General features: G+C 40.5%; 2 protein-coding genes across 4 annotated transcripts; one reads left to right on the forward strand and one right to left on the reverse strand.

The window, feature by feature from the left end:
* Positions 1–32: 32 nt before the first annotated feature.
* LOC146975838 (beta-galactosidase-1-like protein 2) lies at positions 33–22,146 on the reverse strand. 2 transcript variants are annotated; one of them, XM_085795093.1, is made up of 19 exons: positions 21,481–22,146; positions 20,607–20,795; positions 20,280–20,348; positions 19,728–19,823; positions 18,745–18,853; positions 17,986–18,078; positions 17,815–17,896; positions 17,086–17,150; positions 16,795–16,879; positions 13,507–13,650; positions 12,608–12,688; positions 9,746–9,852; positions 6,543–6,689; positions 6,107–6,178; positions 5,638–5,716; positions 5,414–5,501; positions 3,842–3,956; positions 2,836–2,952; positions 33–1,971 (listed from the first exon to the last, which is right to left on the reverse strand). In XM_085795093.1, the coding sequence occupies exons 1-19, from the start codon at positions 21,585–21,587 to the stop codon at positions 1,885–1,887; spliced, it is 1,932 nt and encodes a 643-aa protein (XP_085651219.1). In that variant the 5' UTR covers positions 21,588–22,146; the 3' UTR covers positions 33–1,884. The 2 variants fall into 2 exon arrangements, with proteins under 2 accessions (XP_085651219.1, XP_085651220.1); XM_085795094.1 differs by having other exon boundaries at positions 20,607–20,792; positions 21,481–22,080.
* Positions 21,440–27,781, forward strand: LOC146975839 (beta-galactosidase-1-like protein 2). Of its 2 annotated transcripts, none has more exons than XM_085795096.1 (19): positions 21,440–21,574; positions 22,794–22,996; positions 23,226–23,294; positions 23,402–23,497; positions 23,576–23,684; positions 23,791–23,883; positions 23,987–24,068; positions 24,209–24,273; positions 24,390–24,474; positions 24,612–24,749; positions 25,232–25,312; positions 25,474–25,580; positions 26,081–26,227; positions 26,321–26,392; positions 26,604–26,682; positions 26,902–26,989; positions 27,099–27,213; positions 27,423–27,539; positions 27,656–27,781. In XM_085795096.1, exons 2-19 carry the CDS (start codon positions 22,833–22,835, stop codon positions 27,764–27,766), a joined length of 1,818 nt encoding a protein of 605 aa, XP_085651222.1. In that variant the 5' UTR covers positions 21,440–21,574; positions 22,794–22,832; the 3' UTR covers positions 27,767–27,781. The 2 variants fall into 2 exon arrangements, with proteins under 2 accessions (XP_085651222.1, XP_085651221.1); XM_085795095.1 differs by lacking the exon at positions 21,440–21,574 and adding an exon at positions 22,292–22,611.
* The last annotated feature ends 17 nt before the right edge of the window (positions 27,782–27,798 follow it).

Genomic DNA, 27,798 nt, shown 5'->3' on the forward strand with positions numbered 1-27,798 from the left:
AGCCCAAATGATACAACCTACATGCTACATACTCTTTTTAAATGTTGTTATGTTTTATTCATACACTATTCACAAAAACGTTCAATATTCGACTTTCGAGTGAATCATGAAAAATTTAAAAGGTTCATGCTACAGTGATATATCATTAAAGTAGGGCAAAGTAGGCAATGGTAATTTCTTCATCTCGGACAATTTATTGAAACAAAAACTAACAGTGGTGATATACCACAGCAAAAAATGTCAATGTGTCAATAAGTTGTCATGTGACCAAAGGACGTCCACTTCTGTCTCTCTGTGTCTCTGTTGCAACCTGCTGATGACACTGAGCTCTGTGGACACTTCCCTGTGACAAAATCCCATCGCCTGAAGCCTCAAGTTAGGTCTCATCTTGTTCTCATGACGTCAATGTGTCAACAGCATGATGAAGAGGACTGTTAAAATATACTGTATATTGTCACTGAACCAGAACATTAAGTGGTCAATTTAGACACTTGTCGTGATTTCTGTGGTTAATCACCTTGTTAGAGAACAGCATGTTATGTTATAAGAACTGAAACACTGAACAGTTTAACGCGTATTCAAAAGTTTAGAGAAGGTCAAATTAAATTCACCTGTAAGTGCATTTTAGATGCTTTCTACAGTAGTGTATATACTGTCTATGTATGAGGATATTTTGTCGTATTTGTGTAGTCTAAATCAAGACTAAATGAAATTATGATGTAAACACATTGGTTATCTTTTGTAATTTATGTAAAATGGCATTTAAAATGAACAAAGGTTATATTTCTGATTAAGTACCATCAGGTCAGACATGTTGACTACATTATTTTGCTAATGTTACATTCTTTTATGCTTCAATATACAGTAAAATGAATGTCCAGTGGGTCGCTGAGGGTTTTTCGTGGCCTTTTTTTTATTATTAGTGTGTGGTTGTCTAGATATTTAATCCAATTTAGTACCAGTGATTGAATTGGATTGTTGTTTATTGAAAAAAAGACAAACTGCACTGATCTAAGTGATGCGTTTATGTCTCCAGTGAGCAAAAGGTTTTTGGTGAATAAAAGACAGTTTGAGCAGCAGCTGGTGCAACTGACACATGATATTTCACCAACACAGAAAAACCTGACAAACTTGTGAATTTATAGATCACCTGTTTCTGTCATTTGTCAAAAGCGCCTTGTCTTCAAATCTGACAGCACAACTTCACAGCAGCATCAATCTTTAAGGAAAAATAATTACGTTAGTACCCTGGGCTGGTTACAGCAGCACACACAACAGACGAGTTTTCATAAAAAAAAGATCTTCACACGGCTCGTCAGCTTGACTACTCTGCTGGAGCCTACAGTGCATCATACAAAGATAAATTTGACAAGCAATTAGTGTTATATCAAACAGGTATACCAGATAAATAAAGCAGTTCTGGAGCTTCTTTGGCCTTGGCTACTGGCTCACACAGCAAACCAGTCTTATTCACACATTATTTTTCATACAGCTAGGATGTAATTTATAAATTAAGTCTGTAAGAGGAGGACAATTTCACTTTATTACAATCAAGATCATTCCCTGTCACAGTCCCTCAGTCTTCAATTATGCCGTGTATGAGTGGAGGTTAATGATACACTTACTAAACCGTGCAGAGAGGATGCAACATAATGTCACAAGTGCAGTTGCCAAATGAGAAATTGCTGTGAGGAAGCTGACTACACTTCTGCAGTGGCATCCTCTCCGTGTCATGTTTACTGACGTGTCATTTTTTCAGTGCTGCTGGTTATTGCTGTCCGTCCTGTCCTCCCCAGCTACTCCCCCCTACCCCTCCTCCTCCTCCTCCTCCTCCTCCTCCTCCTCCTCCTCTCCTCATCTGGCCTCCCCTCTGACCTCCTGTCATCACTCGACATCGACGGCCATGCCGTACTCAGGTTTGCTGGTGAATTGGATCTTGCCGTCTGTTTCCTGCTCTTCAAAAATTGTGATCTGTGATGGGGCAAAAAAAGAAGAGAAAAGAAAAGAAAAGAAAAAAAAAACACCAGTTAAGTGAGGTCAGGAAAGGACAGTGATAGCGGTTGGTTGAGCACTAATGTCACAAAATGTACACTTGAAAAAAGAAAATGGAAAAGGAGAAGAAATGCATAGATTCACTTTAGGTCTTTTCAAAAAAGGTGCTGCAGAGGTCGACAACAGCGGCGCTATCACTGGAACTGCTGACCTGTGATGTGCTTTTACTTACGGACATGAAAAAAACACAACTAAAGGAGCATTCATGTCCATGTACATTTACCAGAGCTGCAGAGTCCCTTAAATTTGTTATTTCAAGTTCTACAAAACTTAACAAGACATGAAACCACAATGTTAATTGATTGCAGAAAATCAAACAAGCTTCTATTTTGCTAATTGGATGAAACATTTGTATCTTTATTCAAGCGAAAAAATCTATAAAACATTTCCCTGTTCCACGGTGAAAAATGAGGATTTGATGCTTTACAAACTGAATATTTTGTTGTTTTAGACTCTCAGTCAAACAAAACAAGACAATTCACGCTGTCACCTTGGGCTCTGCCAAACAGCAGTGAGCATTTTAACAGCATTTTATTGGCAAAACAACCACTCGATTTATCGGTTATTATAAGAAATCATCAGAGGCATCCCTAATTAGACGTGACTAGACTCAACTTCTATTTCAAGGAGGCTTTACGGAATTCAGCCGCCATTTTTAACGGAAGATCAAACGTGCCATGCATCAACTGGATTTAATTGGTAGAAGTGGGAATAAACGGTAAATGTGCATGTGGACATGGACGTGGCCTATGTGGATACACGGATAAAACAAAAGTACAGTACCTCGTTTTCCCCCCTGTGCAGCCAGGGGGCCGGGAGATAGAGAGCCTGCTGCGGGCCGATGGACCAGTACCGTCCCAGATTCCTGCCGTTGATGAAGATGACACCTTTATACCATCCCTGTAAACACAAACAGTCACCGGTCACCACAACAACAGGAAAATTTAGCACATTAAAGGTTAATGAGTAAAAAAAAAAAGGAAACAACACATGAAAGCTTCCCCTTCTAATGTGATTAACATTATGGGGGGTTGTGGTGGATTACAGCTCTTAGCTTCTTTACATTCAGCGCTGGAAACGTGAGCGAGTTACTTAATCTGGATGGAAATTTTAAAAAAAAAAAGCATTTTATTTAATCAATAATTATGTTATGTACAACTACATATGAATGAGATCATCACCACTGCAACCAATATTTTTTCAAGATCAAGATGTTCTGACTAGCTATCAGACTAAATGAAATTTACATATTTATATATATACTGTAGTCTAAGCACTCAGAAGCATTTCTCTGGGGACTTAATCAAAATTTAAATAATTTTCAGATGGGTATCAAGACTGAAGACTGAGTCAATAATAATGACCCATCCACTCTATTATAGCAGCTGATTCTTTTTAATGGAGGCATGATCAATAAGAAATAGTATGCTAATTGTAAATTATACTGATCAAATAAAATATGTGACGGTAATGTGTGGGAGAATGTGTGAATTGCACAGTCAGATTGATTTCTGTTAAATCAAAGGAAATAAAATTTGGCATACAACATGACATGACATTCATATCTGAGCTTGATCTTCTCAAACTTTGATTTTCACTGTGAATTATTGAGAGATTGTGGGAAAAAATGATACAAAAAGCAGTCACTCTATTGTAACGTTATCCAATTATGATGTTGAAATGTTTAATGTTCTGTTTTTATATATTGTTAGGTTCTGTAAAAGAGGTGTTGAATGAATTTTCAGCTCTCTTTTGAGGCTGTAGATTGCGGCGCTGCTGTCCAACTCACATGAAGTTTGATGAAGGTGTCCTTAGGAGAGCTGCTCACGTAGAGTCTGGCCCGGAAAAACGCAGGGAAGCTGGGCTGCTGACGCATAGTCTCCCACTTGCCTTTATTGTGAATACTGCAAAAGGAGAGTACAGTTTTTTCTTCATAATTTCCATACCATAAAACCATAAATGACTTGACTTTTTAGTATGCCTGTTTGTCAGCGAAAAAGTGTATCATGTCATTCCTACAGGATTTATTTGCCTGCAGTAAATGTCAAGTCAAAGTTTGGACACGGAAGGCAGTGGAAATATTCAGATTCAACCTGCTCTTGTGTTGGCTATAGGTTATATTTTTTGCCTCTAAGTGAATTCAAAAGGTTGCCATGTGACATAAGACCGAAATCCCCTCCTCAGTTATTCCAGTGTTCATTCACCCAGGGCTTCAGGCCTTGACATTTTACAGGACGGTGCTGAGATAAAGAAGTTTACAGGTTTGCAGCACACGGGGGGAGAAACCTGGACAATGGTTGTAAAATATATTCAACAACATGCAAATACAGCTCTATACAAACCAAAAGGTCACAGAATCTTACTGACGCTGATGTTTACTATCGCTAAAACCCATAAAAGGTCAATCAGTTTAAGAAAACACATATCACACATCTGCCCTACAAAGGCAAAGTGCAGTATCTGCATTTTTTTTTGTTTTGACCAACCAAAAGTGTGGCATATTCTCTTCAATCTGGTAGAATTTGATAGTGGTAGGCCTACTGCTAAAATTTCCAGAGTCACTGGGCTTTTTATTTTGCTGTCCATCCAAAAAAGCACTGTGAAACCAAGGCACAGTACCTGCAAAGAGTACTGTACTCCCTACATTCTATAATTTACTCTATATCTCCATTGGAGTAAAACCAAAGCAAAGTGCCGTATCTGTAGCTAATACCAAGGCAGTATCTGCACCAAAACCAAAGCAAAGGTGCAGTATCTGCCATGTCAAAATTGGTCACAAAATATGCCATAAAACGGTCAAAATTGGTCAGAAAGACAAACTACAAATTACATTTAATTCAGTCCACCTTTATCTAATCAATTATAGACTTGGTAGTTATTCATAATTTGATGCTTAAACCTGATAATGAAAAACACAAAAAGCTGTTTTTCTCACTTCGGCATTTTTACAGATACTGCACTTTGCCTTTGTAGGGCAGACATGTTATTTACAGAGATGGAAACATTATGGATAGTACAGTATGAGACGGTGCCACAAACCCCCACCTGTCTTTTTATTTTTAAATTTAATCCATAAATCTAAGGCGTTAAACACTCTTAAACACTGATAACAGTGCAGTTCTGAAATGGCTCCAGCCGTGTAATCTATCTACTGTACTGGTTATAATTTGAGATGTTTAACATGAGATGCTGCAGTGGAGGCTGGTTGTTTTGATTCCATTGTGTTCCCCCCACTGTAATTGTGTTAAGCAGGGAGATAATCAGCTGGATTGGATCAGAGGCAAGCTGGTTTAATGACAGAGAAACACAAACAAGGAGGGGGGGGGGGGGGGGGACTGGATATTAATGGAAAGACACAAACCTGTTTACAAAGGCTGGCTTCATATCAAGACAATGAATAATGAAGTCTCGGAGGGGCTGGCTGTTCAACTCGATGACTCCTACCAGACCTGAGAGCGGAGTGAGTCAAAGCCGCGGTGAGTTTTTCTTACACATCTTACTGTAAGACATTGTTGATGCTCCTCTCTCAAGGTCTGTGGCGAGAGGGATCGTGTGGAAAGACTTGTGGGGCTATTTGTACTGTACCTTTGCGCTGCTCATTCAGGGTTCCCCCATAATTCACTCTTCCAAAGTTTTCCACGAGTAAATTCAGAGTTCTCTTTTCCTTCAGGGAGAAAAAATACGATCGGTCAGATTCAGCGCTTCAGGTCGACAGGAAGAGTTAAGAAGGAAATTGAGTCATTTGACTGATTTGTGTATCAGATCACGGCTGATAGGTTGAATTTGACTATTCAGATTTGTTAAGATAAACATTCATTTGATGATTTGCTGTTGGCTTTAATACTTGTCCCGTGCTGCCAAGAACATCTATCAGCCTCCCCCGAAGCTTTCACATGCTGCATGTTGTTAAAATATTAACAACTTTATCTTTGTGAAAGAAGCTGGCAGCAGACTGGGTGTAGATTACACACAGAATGATACACACACACACACACACACACACACACACACACACACACTCACACACACACACACACACACACTCACAAGGTACCTTCCCATCTTGGATCACTAACTCTTTTATCGTATAATCCAGAACGCCAACGAAATACTTGTCCACAAAAACCTAACGAGAAAAAGAAAAAGCAGGAGGTTGGAGTGAAATATAAAATGAAGCCACATTATCAGAAAAGTAAAAGCCATTCAAAACATGAATATTTAAACTGCATGTGAATGAAATATATTTGTCCTCTTTTCAGTTTTCAATAATTCTAGCTTTTTTGTGAAAACTGTAATCTTTTATAATTGTGTGCCATTAACAACCAGAGCAACCGCTCGCAGACTGAGCTTGTTAATCGCGATCCACAGTACGGGGTGTGATTTCTAACGAGCTGATCACAGCTTCCCAAGTGCAAACGTTCTCACAGAGTAAAGTGTAAATGAGTCATTGTGAGCATGTTACATCTGCACCACTGTCTTTCTGTCCTCACCAGCGCTCTGTCTTTGACGCTGCCCTTCGAGTGGAGGACCCCCCCATTGGTGATGACCGTCTCGTACAGCGTGTAGCCGTACGACTGACCGTTTCCATTGTTGACGGGGAGGTTCTCCATGTTCACCGGCTTCTCCGACTTGAAAGGCTGGAAAGAATATGTAGGAGTAGTTTCAAGGTTGTAGTTTCAAAACAGCTGTTTAAATGTGATGGTATGCTTTAGGGATGAACAAATGCAAAAAAAAACATTAGGTTCAGGTTATCTGGTGCAGGGTTGCACGTCTTTGGACTGTAGTCGGAAGCTGGAAAACCCAGAGAGAAACCAGGTAGAACATCTAAACTCCACCCAGGGAAAGCCCAAGGCCTGGGAATCGAACCCTGCACCTTCATGCTGTGACACAACAGTGCACTTACCACTGCAGTGGGAATGGTGAGCAAAAGCAAGGAGAATTCTAGACGACCGCTCCCATGTTTTGGTTTCTGAATACGAGGAATACACTCCAGGAATGTGTTTTAGAGCCATGAGATCAGTGTTTTTCAACCTTGGGGTCGGGACCCCACATGGGGTCGCCTGGAATTCAAATGGGGTCGCCTAAAATGTCTAGTAATTGATTAAAAAAAATTACAGATAAATATAATACTTTTTAACTAATTATTGTTTTTAAAATTATGATTAAAAACACCACACACAATCTATAACAACTGTATTCTGTACTTTCACTTTCCGGAATATAAATTGAGTTCAAATAAAATGTAGCATATAAAAATATCTGAGCTGGGGCATCTTGATTGACCCTAGAAATTTTTGATATCAAAATGGGGTCACAAGCCATAACAGGTTGGGAACCACTGCATTAGATGCAAAGCTAACCGTTTTAAATTCTCCTCCATCCCTGCCTCTGTGTCGCTACTGAACAAAAAGTATGGAGGTGGTCAACACTGCCACTGTTGTTCTCTTTTTAGGTTATTAGTAAAAATTTAGATAGAACAATTTTTATTACTACTTTATTTTTATTATCTTATCTTACTAATGATTGATTTGCACAAAAAAATGCACTTTATCGCATTACTTGAACTCAAAATGCACTATTGTTGTTGTTTTTTTTGCTGTTGTATTCAACTGTCTGTGACTACTGTTATGTTGTTGCCAGTCCTGTGGTTTTAAAGGGATAGTTCAACAGTTTTGGCAAATTGGCCCATTGCCATAATCCCTATAGTTTTAGGAGTAGGTTCATCAGTAGGTTAATTGTTGGTGCAAGCAATTTTTAGAACGGTGGAGCAGAGCCGAGAGCTGCTCAGAGCTACGCTTGTCCACCAGAGCGTTTTGGAGTTGTTGGATTGTGTATTTGATGAGTTTGATGAGGGAAACTAAGAAATCCCATTAGCCTCTGTAGCATAGCTCTGAGCAGCTCATGGCTCTACTCCGCCGTTCTAAAAATAGCTTGCACCGACAATTAAAGGTAACAAACCTACTGCTATGACTATAGGGATTATGACGATGGGCCAATTTGCCAAAATGTTGAACTATCCCTTTAATGTATGTACCTATGCACCATTCACTTCAAGTCAAACTGAGGAGAATGGGAGAACAAAGTACATTTTATCTTATCTTATCTTTTTTGGCATGGCATTTTCTGGATGATCATTATTATGTCATGGCACGTCCTACCTTTATCAAGCCACTGCAGCGCATGCTGTTTGGGATGTTGCCCGATTTTGGTTCAATGTTCAGCTCTAGTTTGCAGCATTTAAAATGAATCACATGGTTTTCTTCTGCCTCCTTACAGGACAGCTTCATCTAAAGTGATGATTTATCAAACCTAATGAAGCTCCCCTGTCTGGCGTTCAGAGCGATTCTTTTATTCGCTAACGTTCGTTTTGCATACCCTTGGGAGGTGTATTATACGCTCTTCGCAAGACAATAAACACTCCCCGCTATGACACGATTAACCACCTACCCCCAAACACGCAGATACAATATCAAACTCAGACGCCCCACTCAGTCTCTCTGAAGAGAAAAACGCTCTTCTCAAACGAGGGTGTGCGTGCGGCTGGTCAGGGGCAGAGTAATTGTTGCCTCAGAGGGAAGCAAATTGTTGCAACGGGGAGTGAATAATTAATGTTGTAAGCAACTGACAGACGTGCGACATCTGGTTTGAATATCAATGCCGCCGAAGAGTGTGCGGTGTAAATGGCCAAACTACGCTGGCGGACATGAAAGTAAGCAACGCATGATGAACACAGTGGGGAGAGAATATCTTTACTCGGGGGCGTTAATCATTTATTTCCCATCCCTCAGACTTTCTCACGTTGGCCCTGGTGATCAAGCTGCAGTTTCAATCTCACTTCCAAATGACTGCAGCCACATATCTATCCGGCCCTGAGATTTTTTTCAAAGCCTCAAGTTACATTTTTCTCAGTTTTTATCAAAGAAATCTGAAATAGAGTTTGCCTTGGGAGTTTGGTTTATGTACCAGAGGAAGATATGCCACTGCATATCTTGTGATTTCCGATCAGTCTGGTGGTTGCTTGACTGAATACAGATACCAAAGTGACACTGTGACACCAGAATTGAGAGATGAGACATGCTGCATCAAACTAAAGAAAATCTCACTGGTTCAAACATGTTTATAGATAAATCTGAAGAAACAATCAGTGCCAGTGGATGGAGGAGCATCTTGGTAATGTTAATTGACTGATATATATATATTGCCAGTAAAGCGGCACACAAATTATGCTGCCTCTTACCAGTAACTCTACCTGTAGGAGTAGTTAGCGGATTTGACATGTGATAATGAAAGTGAGCAGAAATTCTGTGGTGAACAGGCAGATGTGACGAGGAGCTTGTGCTGCTGTAAATGTGGCTACAGTGCAGTACATGTAAACACACCTGTCCTCAGGCAGGGACCATCTCACAGCTGGGAACCTCATGTGCAACACACGGCTCTTTGAGAAAGAAACTACATTTTTTGAAAGTGGAACACGGACCAAAACGAGGCTTCACATCCACATAATTAACTCGCAAATTCATTCGATTGGCTTTCATGTGTTAGTCGCGTGTGAAGTATTTTATGTGTTAGGCTACTGTGTGTCTGTAAACAACCGTGAAGCTCTGTACGGAGCAAAAACGTGACACGGATGATGTTTACTATTTCTGTGCCTGGAATATATTTTTTTGGCACTCTCTGTGCATCTGAAGCTTACCTTGTCAGTGAATTGCAGACTGTCCCACAGAGACAGGTGCTCCTGGATGACAACGGGCTGGTACGCTTTCTTTTCCTGGAGAGGGGGCAGTTCAGGAAGAGGTTTGGCTGAAAAACAAGGACAAAAAATGAGGCTATGTTGCAGTTTGTCTGTTTGTTTACCCATTCATTTTCCTTTCCTTTCCCCATCATTTACCCAGGACTCAACTTTGAAACATTTACACATGATTTTGACCATGGGAAATGGAAAGGCACTTCTTAAAATAAAATGAAAATACACAAGTTATGTAGGCTAACTTATTGATGCAGACAGAGAAGGGACAAGGGACATTCTGATCTACTGTATAGAAAAGCATCTCATCATTTAAAGGGATAGTTCAACATTTTGGCAAATTGGCCCATTGCCATAATGTTCCGTTATTATCTCATAGCGTGGTGAATTTGCAGGTCACAACTTGTCCATCAGAGCGTTTTGGAGTTGTTGGATTGTGTATTTGATGATTTGATGAGGGAAACCAAGAAATCCCATTAGCCTCCGTAGTTTAGCTCTGAGCAGCTCGTGGCTCTGCTCCGCCGTTCTAAAAATAGCTTGCACCGACAATTAAAGGTAACTAACCTACTCCTAAAACTGTAGGGATTATGGCAATGGGCCAATTTGCCAAAATGTTGAACTGTCCCTTTAACATTACAGCTTGGTGCAGCAAGCTCTCCAAAATTGGTACCATTGCATCATTGCATGTTAAAATAAACAAAACAAACTTCTCCATTTGAACCTGCTGTACACAAAGAAATCTAAACACATAGTTGCAGGTATTTTACACCTACTCCACCCTCTGCAGAGTGGGAACTGCTTCAGGCTCCTAATACAGGAACTGAACACGCAATGACTGCATCAGGGAACACTTGTTATTGAAATGTCTTGCTCTCTGATATGCAGTATAACCTGCTGCTATGTGGCATGTACTGTGTGCTTTTGGAAAAGCAAAATGCAAAAATTCCACTGAGGTAGACAATACAGCCAGTCAATCAATAAATCAAAATCTCTAAAAACTTCTGCCGTTTTTGTGCCGACACCACAAAAACACACACAAATACAGCTAGGCAGCTACATAATCACATTTAAGAGAGACCACAGGAGGATTTCTTTCAAAATTGAAAATTTAAACAAAGTCTAAAAGGCTTCTGTTTGACTACAGCTTGTAATAAACGAAGGAGGAAGTCTCACACAATTATTGGCCTGCTGAACTTTAACTCTGCAACAGTTAACTCAACCATATATAGCTACTGTTCCTCCTTCTACACAATGCTGTAATAGACACCTGTCTATTAAACTGCAGCCAGACGCTGCCGCTGTGCGTTCTCTTGTACACGTCTTCTCCGGCCTGTGAATCACTCAGTGCTGACCATAAAAATAACCTGTCCCTTGGAAACCCGCTTTTAAGGCTCCTTGGGTGAGCCATTTACCCTCCACAGCAGCATCCAGTTTGTGCTCTGTGTTACAAAAAAAAGTCTCTTTACAACGATTAACAGCGGTTGCTCATGCCCTCTAACTGCTGTTAAAGGTGTTAAAGCATGCAGACACACCAGCGGTCCCTTTGGAAAAGGCTTGACAGCATTCCCTTATCACCAAGTGGTAACAGCTGGATCACTTAAGGAAAGCTTGGAGGATAATGGCCCACACCTTCCTCCTAAATGGCTCTCTAAACGCTTACAAGCCAGCGCCTTTGGTACTGTATATAATGTGTCAATAGAAGAAGATATAGAGTGCAGTGAAAAGACATTTATGTGGAGTAATGTCACAGACGTGGCATTTTTCCTCACAACAAAGGGACACGTTATCCCAAATTATGCAGATAATCCTCTCCAACAGTGTGCAGGGAAGGAGAAACATGCTGTTTGGGCTCAAATGAGCTCACACCTGACATATGACTGTCTTCACAGAAGATTGTCAGCTGATGAGTACTAATACTTTCAAAAGCCGAAAATGCTCAAAGATGATCTGGTATCACTGATGGGGAGCATAGGCAGTCTGTATCGAGTCAAGTTCAGTTACTTTGCAAATTTCTTGACAGCTTTGACATAATGAGAAAACCCCAAAGCATGTATGTCATAAGTCTATTTAAAGAGCCACGTTGTTGTCAAAACTCAGTGTTAGACCTTTGACAGATCAGCCTGAATCCATACAAAGTTAAGCAAAAACAACGCCACGGGGCAAAGAGTAACTGACACAATGTACACGATTTGACAACCAAACAATAATGAAATATCAAGTTGATCTAATTAAAAAATTAGGTCATGCGTTTGTGGTTGCTATAGAACACAAAGCCTTCTCAGACTCTCCTTCATATCCAGGCCACTGCTCATTGTTCAGCAGACTACAAAACATAAGGATGAATCATGCACAGACAGCCTTTTCAAACTATCTTCAATCACCACAACGCTGGATGAATTATTACTTTGTTGTGCTGGATTCAATCCCAGATTGCCAAAAGCTACATTTTCAGCGCTGGCCACAAAAAGCACAAGACTTTTTGTTGCCCTCAACCACAAAAGCCTTGTTTTACAAAGAGAGAGAACTGCATAAGCAATAAACACGATACAAGGTCTAGTGTGTAATTTTCGCAATGAGCAGTGACTGAGGGTCTCTGACTTGGGCAGAAATCTCACAGACACGCACGAAGACGAAGACACATAAACCCATATCTAACCCCCTGCTTGTAATTATATGCAAAGTTATCCTGCTTTAACCAACAGAGAACAGGTTCTACAAGGAGAATTAATTTAAAAGGGGAGATGAAAGGCAAGGAGAGAAAGAGAGACAGAAGACGTGGGGCCTGCCTCGGCAACAACACACAACACTCACTGTGGTACTTGCTGTATAAACTCCTCAGAAGATGGTACTTGGTGGTGTAATCCCCAGCCTCGGATAATGGAGCATCGTAATCTGAAAGATAATGCGCTATCAGAACAGCAGGCTCGGGAGCCAGAGAGAGGCAGGGATGCCTCTCAGCGTGGCAGATGCTTTCACCGTGCTCCCCTATCACGCATCTTGAGACAGCAACGGCGGGCAGACACACATTTTGGGTTATCTTGACAGAAACTCGAGCCCTTTTGAGGCAAAAAGGTAACAAAAAAAAGGCATTTAGAGGAGTAAACACATCTATGGAGAGCGCTGAAGGTCAGAGGTGGCCGTCTCCTACTGTGGAGCCACTTTCACAACTCTCCTCTTTCCTGAAAAATGAGGTCATTACAATGTTAATTACCCTGAGGAGGATATAAAACCCATTGTACCATCTTTAATTTACATTTCTCATGCATTTTATTAGGTAATGAATTCATTAGTGTGCATTGCATTCAAATTTCTATGCAGCCGAAGGTCAGCGGCTGCAGAGTACGCATGGCGCCATCTACAGGTAGTTAACATTATCCTAGTCGCCATTTCATCTAGTTATTCTATTAACATTATTTTCACATGGCACATTGCACATTTTGGTGCTATACCAATTGGCTTTAACTGTTACAATTAAAATCAATATAAATGCCAGTACTTGTGAATATACAGACCTCATTTTTGAAAAAATGCAGTTTTGTGCTAAATCCTCAGGGCTCCAGCCCCTGACCACTCAACCCTGTGTAAACCATTTTCTCTCCTGTCTCTGCGGAAGGGGGGGAGGAGTGTGTGTGTGTGTGTGTAGGGGGGGGGGGTTGTTTATTCAAATGTGATACAATGCAGATGATCAAAAGCAGAAATGTCACACATACCGTAGCTGGTTACCATTGGTTTAGGTTCTGGCATTCCCACAGCATAAGCCCCGTTCATGAAGCCAAAATTGGTCCCTCCGTGGAACATGAAGAGGTTGATGGACATGCCCATTTTAAGGACTTCTGTTACCACGGCTACCATGTCTGTTTCAAGTGGGAGAAAAAAAAACACAAACAAATCCCATTTAATACAAGATGAATAAATTAGCTCCCTTATTTTGATTTGAAAGGTGAGAGATAGGCGAGGGTAATGAATACAAAGATGAACATTTAAACTTGTGAGTGTCACAATAAGGAGACAAAATTTAAATCAATTTGACTTCAAGCTTTAACAAGCCAGAGCCACTGATTCAATAGTCCACTTGCCCTCAATTCCACTTCAATTAAAACATGGATAGACCTCAGCCACACATCCTATTACAGGTTACTATAATTCATTATGGGGCATACTCACAACCGTAAAAAAAAAAAAAAAAAATAGCCTACCTCCCTGCACAAATTAGCCACCTATATTTTGCAGAGAACATGGCAGAGCAAATAATTAAGCATTCAAATTGGACTTTAGCAGTCAAGTTGGTCTGACTTTAATGATCTGAATCAAGGGCACGAGCCTTAGTGAATAGTAATTGAGCAGGGTGAAAGACTGGACTCAGTTGGTTTCATGGCGGCGGTGGCACCGGCTGTGACCGACCACTGGGTGTGTTGCAGTCTGCAGAGCACTCAACTGTCAAGGACATGAATCCCCTCTGAATATTCCAGTTTTCATTTCATAGCTGTGACACTGTCTCTCTTTTCAGCTTCTCACTGAGGATAAAATACATAAAGAAGTGAGACTGTGGGTCCCTTTCATTTCCAGAACATGTTTTTGTGATTATGTGGATGGCTGCTGGGAATGACACAGAGTAAAAAAAGGAGGCTTGAGGCTCTGCACTGTGTCTGAAAGGAGATGTTTCCGGCAGCACTTGAGGTGATAGCCAGGTGTGTTAATGCCATTAGTCTTTACAGTTGTGAAACATGTGCTATCATTTGTGTCTTGAGTGCACCTTAGAGTAAAAATATCACTCTCCCAGCTGCAGCATGTGGACCATTTAATATGGCTGGTATGTTGCACATACTGCATATGAGCTAGCCACTGGCTATTTTAAATGGATACTGCACAAGCACTCTTTACACTTTTACACTCCATACCAACATGAGCTGCCTTAAGTCGCCTTTGGCGTATCTCTATGTGATGTCTAGATACAATTATTAATGGATTAACTGGTTATTAAAAATAAAAGAAATGTTAAACTGATCATTTTGAATTTATTTGCAAATTATTTAAAGCAAAAATGCCAAACACTCATTGCCCTTAATTGGAAACATGTATTGATTTTCTCTGTTTTGAATCTTTTCAAACTAAATATTTCTGGATTCTTAAATATTAGTAGAACAAAAAGGACAATTTTGAGGAATCTCTGTTTGCTCTTGGATTTTGTGAAGGACTTTTTCATTTATTTCATTCCATTAAATTCTTCTATGGGAGCATAGTGATTAACTGATTCATTCGACTAATGAAAAAAAAATTCAATTTGCTAATTCAGCCCTGGTAAAACAATAAAATGCCTCTTAAACGTTGATGCATAAACAATAATAATCAAATAATGCATTGTAACACTGGGATGGGAATGATTTTACTTTTTATACTAAGTGAATTTTTCTCCAAAAACTTCTTTTCTTGAGTATACATTCTTGTTTTATTTTCATTATTTAAGCGAAGTATCAGATTTTTTTTTTAACCACCACAACTTTGGTGTGATGTTCCTCTATGTTGCTAATAGTTTCAAAACTATTGCAACTGATCGACAGTTGGTGCAATATGGAGCCAAAAACTGTAGCAATGCCCAAACACCCAAACAAAGACTGGTAGCGAGCAATGATGGATGTGAACAATGTCAGTTCCAAATCTTTCCAAAAATCTACTCTGCAAATGTTTTATGAGGCAGTAAGTGCAACACAGTTTTTGGGACCTCAGGGTGAGAATCTAATCTTCTCTCCAACACAAACTCCACAGTGTTTAGTCTCATGTATTTTTGTATAGGCTGGTAGAAAACTACAGTAAACATGCAGCCGGTGACTGACTGTGCAACAAATTGCAGCACAAGTAAAGCCCATGAAACAGAAATGTCATTTGATGCAGCCGAGGGCAAGACAATCACAGTGTGATTTGTGTGTGTGTGTGCAGCAGATGGGTGCGTGGATACAGAGGAAGTGGGAGGACATGAAATGAATGCGACTCCTACAAAGTGTAACACCTCATACCTGAGTTCAGTGCAGGCAGCTAGAATGACTGGAGCTCATCTTTGAACAATCCTGCACAAGGAAGTGTTTGAAAACCTGGTCTCTGAACATCAAATAGATGGTGCACACAGACAAAGCGAAGCGGACGAGAGACTCTGGTTTGTGATACTTGGCTCACGACCTACCATGCATGAAAAGTATATAAATCTCTGACAATGCTGCAAAACAAGTAAGAAATGACCATATGCTCGGCTGTACATCCCAGCTGCACTGAGTGGGCTCCCTGCCTTTTGTGGAGGAACCACGGCGTTAGAGCGACTGTTTTACACTCAGCTTGGAGAATTTATCTTACACAGCCCCCACAGCAGTGAGTTTGTCCTTATCTTGTCTTTCCCCTGGCACAGAGACTATTTTATTCACTGCTAAAAAGGTCTGTCTTAAGCCTTTCTTACCCTAAGGCTCAGAGACTCTGTCTTACCCTCGAGATGGTTTTACCTTTTGAGATTCTGTATTGGCTCGCTGCACAAAACCTGTCTTACCCCTTCCTCAAATTAGCCGGTGCTATCGACCCTTTTACACAGGGAGAAACTGTTTCACCCTGAACAAAGAATCCATCAGCTGAAATCCTGTCTTACCCCCATGTGAACACTTGTCTTTCTCTTATCACAATGTCCTGTATGCCCCTTCTCACAGGCTCTATATGTACGTTTTTCTTTGCTGCTGAACACAGTTTCTTGCCAGGAGCTTCACTCCCCATTGTGTTTACAAGACAAGAGGTTCAAATACGCCCTCTCTGATCACATCTACTCCTTCATCTCATGCTGATCTGAGGGCAGACTGGACACTACAGAGATTCTGGTTAGCATGCTAACCTCAAAAGGAGGAAGCAAAGCGATAGAAATAGAAGCACAATCAAAGGTTTGTTCATTGACAGCTAACATGGACATATCACAATAACAAAAACATCCTCTCAGCACCTTCCCTTTATCAAAACAAAGTCAATCTTACCCTCAGCTGCATACACATGATGAAGCTCTCCCCACACATCAAACCAGCCGGACCAGTACTCCATCACCAGCTTTGGTTTTCCAGGCTATTGTAAGAGGAAATTGTTTATTGTTAGGACACCACTTGGCACAAACCATGAATAAATAACTGGCTTGAATACATTCTTTCAGGTCTCCAACTTTGCCTTTTAATGTAAGTGAGGAGCCTTAAACATTTGCATGGAGAGAGCAAGGGAACATCTACAAGCATTCATGGCAAAGCAGTTGTTAGCGGCACACAAACATGACTCACTTGCATATCATCCAGAAGCTTGATGTCATCTGGGTTCAGGTTCTGGAAATTAATGGTTTGTAGTGCTTCACAGCAAAAGAAAAAAGAAAAAAAGAAGAGGTTACAGTTCAATCAGTTCACACTACTCCATAAAATGAATTACTTTAGTGGTTCTTTGTTGGCTAATTAAAACTTAACAGAATGATAAAGAAACTACTCAAACATAAAACCAAACTCCCCTTTAATTAACAAAGTTGAAATGTTCTAATGTAAGTTCCCACATGCCAGTGTACATCGGCTGTAACAATATGCAAATAGCATGCAAAACATAATTTGAATTCCTAGATTATGATAATATACGCACTGCACTGTAATCATGTCAGTGATGCATTGTTTACAATGCTAGCAAAACAACAACAAAAAACACATCACAATAAGGTCAACCTGATTTTGAATTTAAAACAGTGTTCAGGCACAGAAATTGAGTAAATGTTATAAATATTGATACAACAATATTAATGCCAGTGTACATTAAAACAGAGCAGCTTTTTTGGTACAGTACACAGAATCATTTGTGTGCAGGAACTGGTTCTGAACTACAGCTGCCTGACACTAGGCCACCCTTGGCTCACCTCTTGCCTTTGTGTGTGAAAACACTACACATCAACCACCATATGTGCGTATTTGACTGGGCGTGTGTGTGTGTGTGTATGCACAAGCTTGTTTGTCTGATAGCCTGTCTGACAATACCTCCTTTCACTGCTCCAACTTTTAGTCCATGCTTGTTGTCTGAGGTCAGCAGCAGCTCTGTGATGCCTCTTGACAATAAGGCCTGGGGAGAAGGGGGATTATGGAGGCAACTAAACAAAACAGTGGAGGTTCTTTCAGAAATTGCTCTAGTGTAGCTGTTCACTTTCTTACCTCTCTCATGAAAGGCATGTATTTTTCATCTGCTGCATAGGAGCCGTATTCATTCTCCACTTGAACCGCAATAATTGGGCCACCGTTGGAGTACTGTGCATTAATTAGCAAGTGACAAGAGGACACATATTATGGCTCGGCACCAGATCCTGAACGTTCCTACATACCAAAGCACCTGACTTTTAAAAGCACTGAAATGGAAATCACAGTTTGTTCAGTGTTGCAACTTGCTTTATGGAGCTCATGCAAAGAAAATACGAGTTGAGCGATTCAACTCGAGGCGTAATATGGTGCCTTGTGTTGCTGACAATGTTCACCATATGGTCAGCAGGAGGTGGTTATTGCATAATACTTAAAGGTCCATTGTGTAAAATGAGGGGAAAACAGTGACATCTAGCATTCGGATTCTATTATTTATCTATTAAATAATTCTAGACCCTTGCTATATAAAAGAAGAATTATTAGGCTATGAAAACCAAACAGATTTTATTTTATAGCGATTATACTGTATATTCAGATATGTATATTCAGATTTTGCCAATAAACCTTGACAAATATTACACACTGGACCATTTTAGAAAATTGCATACAAGACAAGTCATCATAGATGGATAATGTTTTAACTGCATGAGTTTGCTAAAAAAAAACAAAGAACGAACAGAGATGCATGCACAAAGCCATAAAAGCTTGAAGTGAAATAGCTTTTGTATTTCGTACTTCAGTCCAGTTCCTTTTTTAATCCATTTAAATAGGAAGTACCTGATGCCGAACTACTCTCTTGATGAGTTGATCAAAGAAGGAGTCGACTGCCTTAATATACCCTGGGTAGGTTGTTCTCAGTTTCATGTTGGGATCACGTAGCAGCCAACTAAAACAAAATCACAACAAGCCCCTTTAGGAAAAGTCCAAAAGACCGACATATCAAACAAGTTCCTCAAAGTGTTCTGGGCTGTGAACTCTCTTTAGGTTTTTAACTATCAGGGCTAATTGTGCCAACCTAAGCATGACTATCATACAGTAAAATGCAGGCAAGAAGAAGTCATGCTTCACTGCGTGCCCATCAAAACACTCTGTTTTGATGATCATCAAACAAATATTACCTCAGCCTCACATTCCCTTAGGCAAAACTATTCCGAAAATACCTACTTCTAGCCGTCTTCCTTCCAACATTTACCCCCATTATCGGTCTGAATCTATTTTGATTACAGAACTAACAGAATTCATCCTCTCTGGGAGATGTTCCTGTCGGATTTAATTATGGTTTGGTCTGATTCCTCGCCAAAAATCAGGAAAATCATCAGGACCTTCAATCTGAGTCACAGTTGTGTTGAGTGTGTAAAATCTCCAGTATACATATTAAATATTAATATAAACCAATGTTGTATTTGAGTCATGTACTGAATGAAAATCTTCAATCTCACCAAGACAGATTTAGTTTTTTGTATGTAGCAACACAACTGGAAAAACTGGCCCAACAGATGATAGCGCACTTCAAATAATTCCATAAAACTAAACCATGAATTATTTCCAAGACTTTAATGGGTTTAGCCTGCAGCTAAGACACTGCTAACTAACAGCTTACCTGACTGAACAATTAATTTTCCAAGCCAGTTTTAGGGATTTACACAGCAGCCAATTGGCTTTTTTTGTGTAAAACAATGCATTTCGATGTTACTATGGCAGCGAGCCAAGTACAAAATATCTGCAAAGGTAACATGTAATTGCGGTTCAGTGACTTTTACCTGGGCAGTCCACCTAAATCCCACTCAGCACAGATGTAGGGCCCTGGACGCAGAATCACCCAGAAGCCCAGTTGAGCAGCAAGGCGGAGGTAGGCTCTGAGGAAAGGATACAAAATATAGAGGAGCTCTCCTTAGGGTCAATTTATTATCTGTGCAGTCAATTTAAAATATTTATTGGAGCAGATATAAACCAGGGACAGATGATAATTTGCAATTGTAAAAGGGCATATAATTCATCTTAAAACACAGGTACTATTTATGTTTCTATTTTCATTTCATTTTTGGAGACAATTTGTCTTACTACTGCACTAGACATGCCAGTAATCAAAACATTCAATGGACCAACGCCATCGTAATCAATAAATTAAGAATCACTGACACTGATAGTGCACAGCTACTTAATCAGAGACATTTCGTGAGAGTAAACGAACACCTTCTCAGTGGTATCAAATGATTCAAGACCATGGAAAGCTATGGTATTTCACAGTGCAACAATGCCATCTGCAGGAGACAGCGAAGCCCCATGCAGGACCTCCCTGCATCATTCCTTACTCTATATCCAGATCGTCCTCAAAGTTGAACACCCCTCGCTCAGGCTCGTGCAGGTTCCACGAAACGTATCTGAAAAAATGAATATAAAAGCATGTGAATATCATTGCTTTGCTTTTAGGTGTTGAATACCATCATATTTTCTTGCAAGAACAGTTTCTAAAAGAGCGACTTGAGAATTACAGTATGTCTGCTCTACTTTGCTTTTTTATGTGATCTGTGAAAAATCTGCAGTAAAACTAAAATCTGACACTCTGTCGTGGTATTGTGTATTATGCTTTGACGCTTTGTATCATTCAACTAGCTGTGTGACTTGCAGTGGGAGCGTACGTTGTGAGCGTATTGATGCCACAGGCCTTCATCTTCAGCAGCCGGTCCTCCCAGTAGGCTCTGGGGACGCGGAAGTAGTGGATGGAGCCTCCCAGGATGCGGATGGGAATTCCCTCCAGAGTGAATTCAGACAAGTCGGCCCCCAGCCCCTCTAACTGGCTCATTATTGGAGTTTCATGAGGGTTACTCCTTGAGACAAAATACAATTCACTTGTATTAAAAAAAGGCACTTTTTGAATATAATGTAACTGTGTTAGAACCAATATAGACATCAGAGACATATTTTACCTGATGGGAAAAAAAAATTCCCTTTCAACAAAACATTTTTAACTGAGTGCACCTCTCTCACACCAAACTGTGGTGGTGAAGAGCAGCTGTAACAATGGGTGTGCTTCGTGTGTGTTATCATTATATTTGACTGTAATCAGGGAGGGAGACATGGACTTTGAACAGTAGCAGGTGTGTTCACCTTGCTGAGGTAAATTATGGCAGATTCAGATTCCAGTCACCAGAGTCCTTATTGCTGCACTGGTGTCAGCGCCTCTACACATTACACAACATTAACACTTAAATATTGAGTTGAATCACCACATAAACCACACAGATACTGCCATGATACAATATGTGTCCACGGGCCGGCGGGTGAGAGAGGTCAAAGTTCACAGCGTGGTTTCTTTGCATAGTAACTGTAGGTGCAAACAGCTAAAACTAGACCGCAGACCAAACAAACATACTCAAACATGGCAGTTGACAGATTGGCTTGCAGGCTTGGGAAATTTGCTAATAACATTTCAGGTGGGCGGGGTGTTCAAGCAGAAGCGCATTTTACCTGACCTGCATGGCGTATGGAGAGTTGGTTAAGAGTTGGTCTTACCTTGTCAACTGATAAAAGATGATCATGGCTCCGACAGCGATGCAAAGCACAGCGAAATGCTTTTTCCTTCGCAGCATGCGCAAGCCAAACAGTGGTGAGCTGTCCATTGGTTTTGTTTTTCTTTAATGCACGACTTCAAAGACACCTGCAGCTACACCCTGTTCCTTACGTCTGATACCACCCACTGAAAAGCATAGCAGTCACCAGCGGCTTTACCTTACTGCTTCCAGAGTCCGGTTGACCCGGTCCAGTCCTGTCAAACGAGTCTGACACTTAACGCGCGACCTGCAGAAGTCAGGATGGGTTATCCCATAATAACGCCAGGATATTCCTCCTTCTTGGGATTAATGGGCCTAGTAATAATATACGCGGTCAATGAAAAAGTTCAACTTTATCCCTTGTTTCGAATATTTCAAAAGAAGCTGACGATACTTTCCAGAAAGTACACAAACAGGCGCGCGACTGCCGCTGCTCCAACTGTCCGCGTTAGGGACCGTCATAAAACCACGACGCTAAAAATGACTCAAGACATGAACACTGTCAACACTTCCCCTATTTCTTTCCCGTTTGAACTCATAAATATCACCTACTAGGTTAGGCCTACCACTGCCAATAAAAAATGTCACCGATTTTTATGTAAATGTTTCTTATCTCCTAACCACTCCCTCTTTTTTTATCGGTGAACTCTTCTTCCTTATTTATTCTAACACAATAATGTAGGACCACAGTTTCACTCGGTCCCTTAGGATGTGACTAAACTCTAGAGCCGCTAGAGGGCATTAGTAGACTCTAGTCAGTCATGTGGCTGTGAACTATACCATGAATCCAACATCACTTTGTACAATACAATGCAGTGCAATGTAATGCAATGCCTCCCTTCACTGACTGGGCATCAGAGAGAGTGAGAGAAAGACACAGAGAGAGTCACAGAGAGACAGAGCACCATTATATTTTTTGTTGTGAAACAACAATAGTTTCCCTTATCCACTGAGTTTGAGGCCTCCCAGCACTGCCCTGCATTCAAACGCTCTCTGCTAAGCTCAGCTTCAAGGTACAGCTCTGACACTGTCATTGATGTAACTGAGGATTTTTCTGTAATTCTGCATTTTGGGACGCTCATGATAAGTCTTGGTAAGGTTGCTTTTAATTGTGCTTTTTAAAGTTGGTTAATTTTGTATGTGTAAGCCTTACTATGTTCAAATATCACAGTTTAATCATCTGAAGTAGCCAAATGTTTCATATGCTTTTCTACTTTTGTAATCATCCAGCACAGCCGACATTTTTCAAAGAATGGGCTTGTATTTTATCTAAAGGTTTCTCTCTTGACACCATCCTGAAGTGAAGTGAGGAGAATGAGCCGCTTGGAAGGTCTGAGGGCCGACTCGTCTCAGTTCACTCTGGAGGGAGAGCCCTTTCGCATCCTGGGAGGCTCCATCCATTACTTCCGTGTCCCCAGAGCCTACTGGGAGGACCGGCTGCTGAAGATGAAGGCCTGTGGCCTCAATACGCTCACGACGTACGCTCCCACTGCAACACCACTGTGCTTCATTTTGCAGGATTTTCACAGATCTTTTACTGGAGGAGATAAAAAAACAAACAAATCAAATTAAATGTGTTTGTATGAAATGCCCTATGGAATTATTCACCTTATAATAATAAAACAGAAACAACCCAGCTCCATTTTACAAGCCACAAGGCTATACTATTGTTAGTGACAAAAACAATCACTCTCTTGTTTTTTTCAGGTATGTACCATGGAACCTGCATGAGCCTGAGAGAGGCACATTCAATTTTCAGGATCAGCTGGACCTCAGGTATTTTTTCTTCTTAATTTTTATATTTTTAAATTACTTCTATATTTGAATGTACATTTTATAATGGATTTTTAAAATTTAGCATTAAGCATAGCTCCTTTCCTCAGGGCCTATGTCAATTTAGCAGCAGAGATGGGTCTCTGGGTCATCCTGCGTCCAGGACCCTACATCTGTGCTGAATGGGATTTGGGCGGGTTACCGAGGTAACGGCATTTGGTCATTTCTTCCAAATAAAACTACATACTATACTGTATAAGAAGTTGTTCTCATGTTTCTCTCAGCTGGTTGTTACAAGATAAGGACATGCAGCTGAGGACAACCTACCCTGGATTTGTGGATGCTGTCAACCTCTACTTTGACAAACTTGTCTCAGTTATCAAACCTCTGATGGTAAATCTAAATTATTCATCAGCATACATAACATTTTCCTGAATAATAGAGGAATATTTTATCACTTATGGGGCAAGCATATGTTTCCTTTCTTGTTTTCTTTTAGTTTGAAGAAGGAGGCCCAATCATTGCTGTGCAAGTTGAGAACGAGTATGGATCGTATGCAAAGGATGAGAAATACATGCCATTCATAAAGAGTGTGAGTTTTTTTGACATCTTTCTTTGTGACTAAAATGACAGTACAGAGTGGATAATTTAGCATTCTTCTTGTACGCAGCATGTTCTTCTTCCTTTGACTGCAGTGTCTCCAGGCCAGAGGGATCAATGAGCTCCTGCTGACTTCAGACAACTGGGAGGGCTTGAGATGTGGAGGAGTGGAGGGAGGTAATGAAGAAATCAAAAGTAACCCTCCAGTTAAACAGAGAAAAATCATGACAAACAACATTTATTTAAGTGGCTTTTTAAATTTTTCATTCTCCCCCTTTAACACATGATGTTTGATGACATTATCTTGTTCTTTGCAGCTCTAAAAACAATAAACCTTCAGAGACTGTCATTTGGAGCAATCCAGCACTTGGCTGACATGCAGGTGTGTGATAAGAGTACTTCTACTTTCTACTGACTAAAAGTCAAAGAAAAAAAAGAAGAATAGCATCTGATAGAAGAGTGCAAGGCATAATACATAATGTGCCCTGATCTTTATAGCCCCAGAAACCTCTGATGGTGATGGAGTACTGGTCTGGGTGGTTTGACGTCTGGGGGGAGCATCACCATGTGTTCCACGCTGAAGGTACAGAAACACTTGACCAAAGTATAAATAACCTCAACTAACAGAGAAAAGTATTGTTGCCTTACTGGACTCCCTCAGAGTTGCCTCTTTGCTTTACATGCATGGTAGTGAGGGATTCGTGTGTTCTGCCTTGACAGACATGCTAGCTGTGGTATCAGAAATCCTGGAGAGAGGTGTTTCCATCAATCTCTATATGTTTCATGGTGGAACCAGCTTTGGATTCATGAATGGAGCAATGGACTTTGGCACCTACAGACCTCAGGTCACCAGTTACGGTTGGTACAGTATATGAAACACCTTCTCCCATTACAGCACAGAGACCCAAAAAACAGAAAGATCTTCATTCGTCTTGTGTTAGCTTTCTGCTATACTATCTCTTGTGTTAGGGTTGGTTTTGACCCGAGTCTTAAATCAGCTGTAAAACAGACTAAAAACAATTATTTATCATCCCATTTGTTTCTCATCTCTTGATTACATTGTTAGGCTTCCTTATCCATGAAAAGGTTGTTTTGCACTTCAGATTTCAGTTTTAATTCTATAGTTGTTATCATTATAACTGAGTCGAAACCGACACAAATGTCATAATATTTTCCAAAGCATTTTAGAATTGTTTTGTTTTATTTTGTTTAAATAGAGGTTCCTGACAAAGTCAAAAAGCCTTGATGCAATAAACAAATGTGTTACGTTTATGCATTAAAAACCTACGGTGCCAACCCTAACGCAAATAAATCCATTGCGTCCCGCTGTTTCTTTGCAGATTACGATGCTCCCTTATCTGAGGCTGGAGACTGCACCCCAAAATATCATCTTTTGAGGACTTTATTCAGCCAGTACCACTGTAAGCTCTTTTTATTAAGCACCCACATGCATTGATTGCGCGACAAATCTTTATGACAAGACATATGCACCTAGCAATTCAAATGACGGCTTCATTATAATGAGTAATTCAGTCTGTCATAATTAGCCTTAATTAAATGTTTCTGCTCACTCATGTTCCAGCTGAGCCTCTTCCTGAAGTGCCCCCTCCCCAGGAGAGAAGAGCATACTACCCTGTCGTCATCCAGCAGCACCTGTCACTGTGGGACAGCCTGCACCTCACCGACAAGGTAACATACAGATACTGAACCGCCGTCTGTGCCATGACAGTCGATTCTGTAATCTACAGAAGGGAGGCTGTCGTATCCAAACTCCAACTAGACCACACTGTCCCTGTTGGGATGAGAGCAAAAAATGGAAGATGTCGTGGCCACATCAGACTTACAGGCTGTTATACCAGCCTGTGTGTCTACTGCTGCTGCTTATCCACTTGTCTAGAAGATCTAGCAACACACTGCTTATGCTCAGGACAGATGTCTCACACCTGGCAGCTTAGACTTTATCGTACGTCAGGGTGTCAACACACCAAGAAGGACCTGTCATATGCTATCTGGTCAACTCTCTTTACCCTCTTGTGTCAGCATCTTTCAGTGACTGCATATTGCCCTCCCTCTAAAACTACACAGATGTTGATTTAACCTTGTGACATTTTTTTTTCTAAGTCTAATTTTCAGCATGTTCTGCCAGGTTCTTGTATCTAACACGTTGGGTTATTTGACCATTCATCCAGACGTACAGGTCAGAGAGGCCAGTGAACATGGAGAGTCTACCTGTCAACAATAACAATGGTCAGTCATTTGGCTACACGCTTTATGAAACCACCATCAGCAGTGGAGGAGCCCTGAACTCCAGGAACAACATCAGAGACAGAGCACTGGTGAGCACATAATAGATAAACACAGACAGAAACATATCTACGCTACATCCATAATGTAGTTTCATAAAACTTTCTCTTTCTCTTACTCAATAGGTTTTTGTGGACAGACAGTGTGTTGGTAGTTTGGACTACAAGACTCATGAGCTGACCATTCCTGATGGAAAGGTACTGACGCCCTTTCCAAACATGATATCCTCCATTCCCTTAGTATAGAAGATGAACTTACAACAAAATGTGAATCTGTGAAGCCGTACATTTGGATCCTGTTCAAACAAGCAGAGACATTCTGGTTTGAAATTCTAGTTGTGCTCAGTTCTCTTTGTCGACAACTTTCCCAAACGGCTCTCGTGTTTTTTTTTGTGTGTGTGTATTGCAGGGAGAAAGGATGCTGAGCTTACTTGTGGAGAACTGCGGAAGAGTGAACTATGGGAAAGCTCTGGATGAACAGCGCAAAGGTACATTCAGTCAGATCATGTTGCTTTGAGACTGAAAAATCCATTCGGTTCACTCTGACAAATCAAACCACTGCAACCATAGAGACTTTCTTCTTTCTTTTTTTGTGTTTATCTTCCACCAAAACCATGCAATATGTGATTCATCACACCAATGTCTGTGTACGGTGTTTTGTCTGCTCGTACCGTATGTCTCCATCTCATATTGTCCCTTTATATTAGGTATAATGGGAGACGTACTGCTGAATCAAGTCCCTCTGAGAGGATTCACCATCTTCTGTTTAGATATGAAGCCAAACTTTATGAAAAGGTTGGTTAATTAATGATATTAAAAACAGATCATTCTCACCACAAAATGTCAGACTGGTTTTAGTTTTACATTATTATAGTGAGTGTTTTGTTGTTCAATCTTGTTTCAGATTAATAAATTCAGGTAATTGGAAGTCTGACTTCAAGCCACCCACCGTCCCAGGGTTTTTCCTGGCCAGGCTCTCTGTAGATGGGCCTCCCAGAGATACCTTCATCAGACTGCCTGTGAGTAGAACAACTATCGGTTTATTGTTTCAAAATCATTTGTATTTAAACACAATGCTGTGCATCCATGTTTAATAAAAGTGTCATGCTCCATAATCGTAGTGTCTATGATTAATTTGCAAGTCAGTTCAAGGATAAATGTTGAATCACTGAGAAATTGGAGCTCTGTGTGTAAAAACATCAAATAAACAATGATCATCCATCCACAGGGTTGGGGTAAAGGAGCTGTGTTCATCAATGGCCAGAACCTTGGACGCCACTGGTTCGTTGGTCCTCAAAATTTCCTTTACCTCCCAGCACCTTGGCTCAGAAATGGAGAGAATCAGGTAAACTCATGTTGAAACATCACAGTGTTAACATTAGTCAAAGTAAACTTCACATCTGCTTTCTACTTCTATCTGTCTGTGACTGTGGCTTTTTTGTGTTTCATGTTGTCTTACAGATTGTTGTATTTGAGGAACAAAAAGCAGATGAAAAAATACACTTTGCTGAGAATCCTGATCACGGGAAGACAATTGATGTTTACAAACTCCCCTTTTGCACACTGCTGTGAAAACAATGTGAAGCAATAACAGTATGCTTGTT

The sequence above is a fragment of the Trachurus japonicus genome, chromosome 13, assembly GCF_045865225.1.
Source record: "Trachurus japonicus isolate A0001 chromosome 13, Traja_1.0".
Classification (NCBI taxonomy): Eukaryota; Metazoa; Chordata; class Actinopteri; order Carangiformes; family Carangidae; genus Trachurus; species Trachurus japonicus.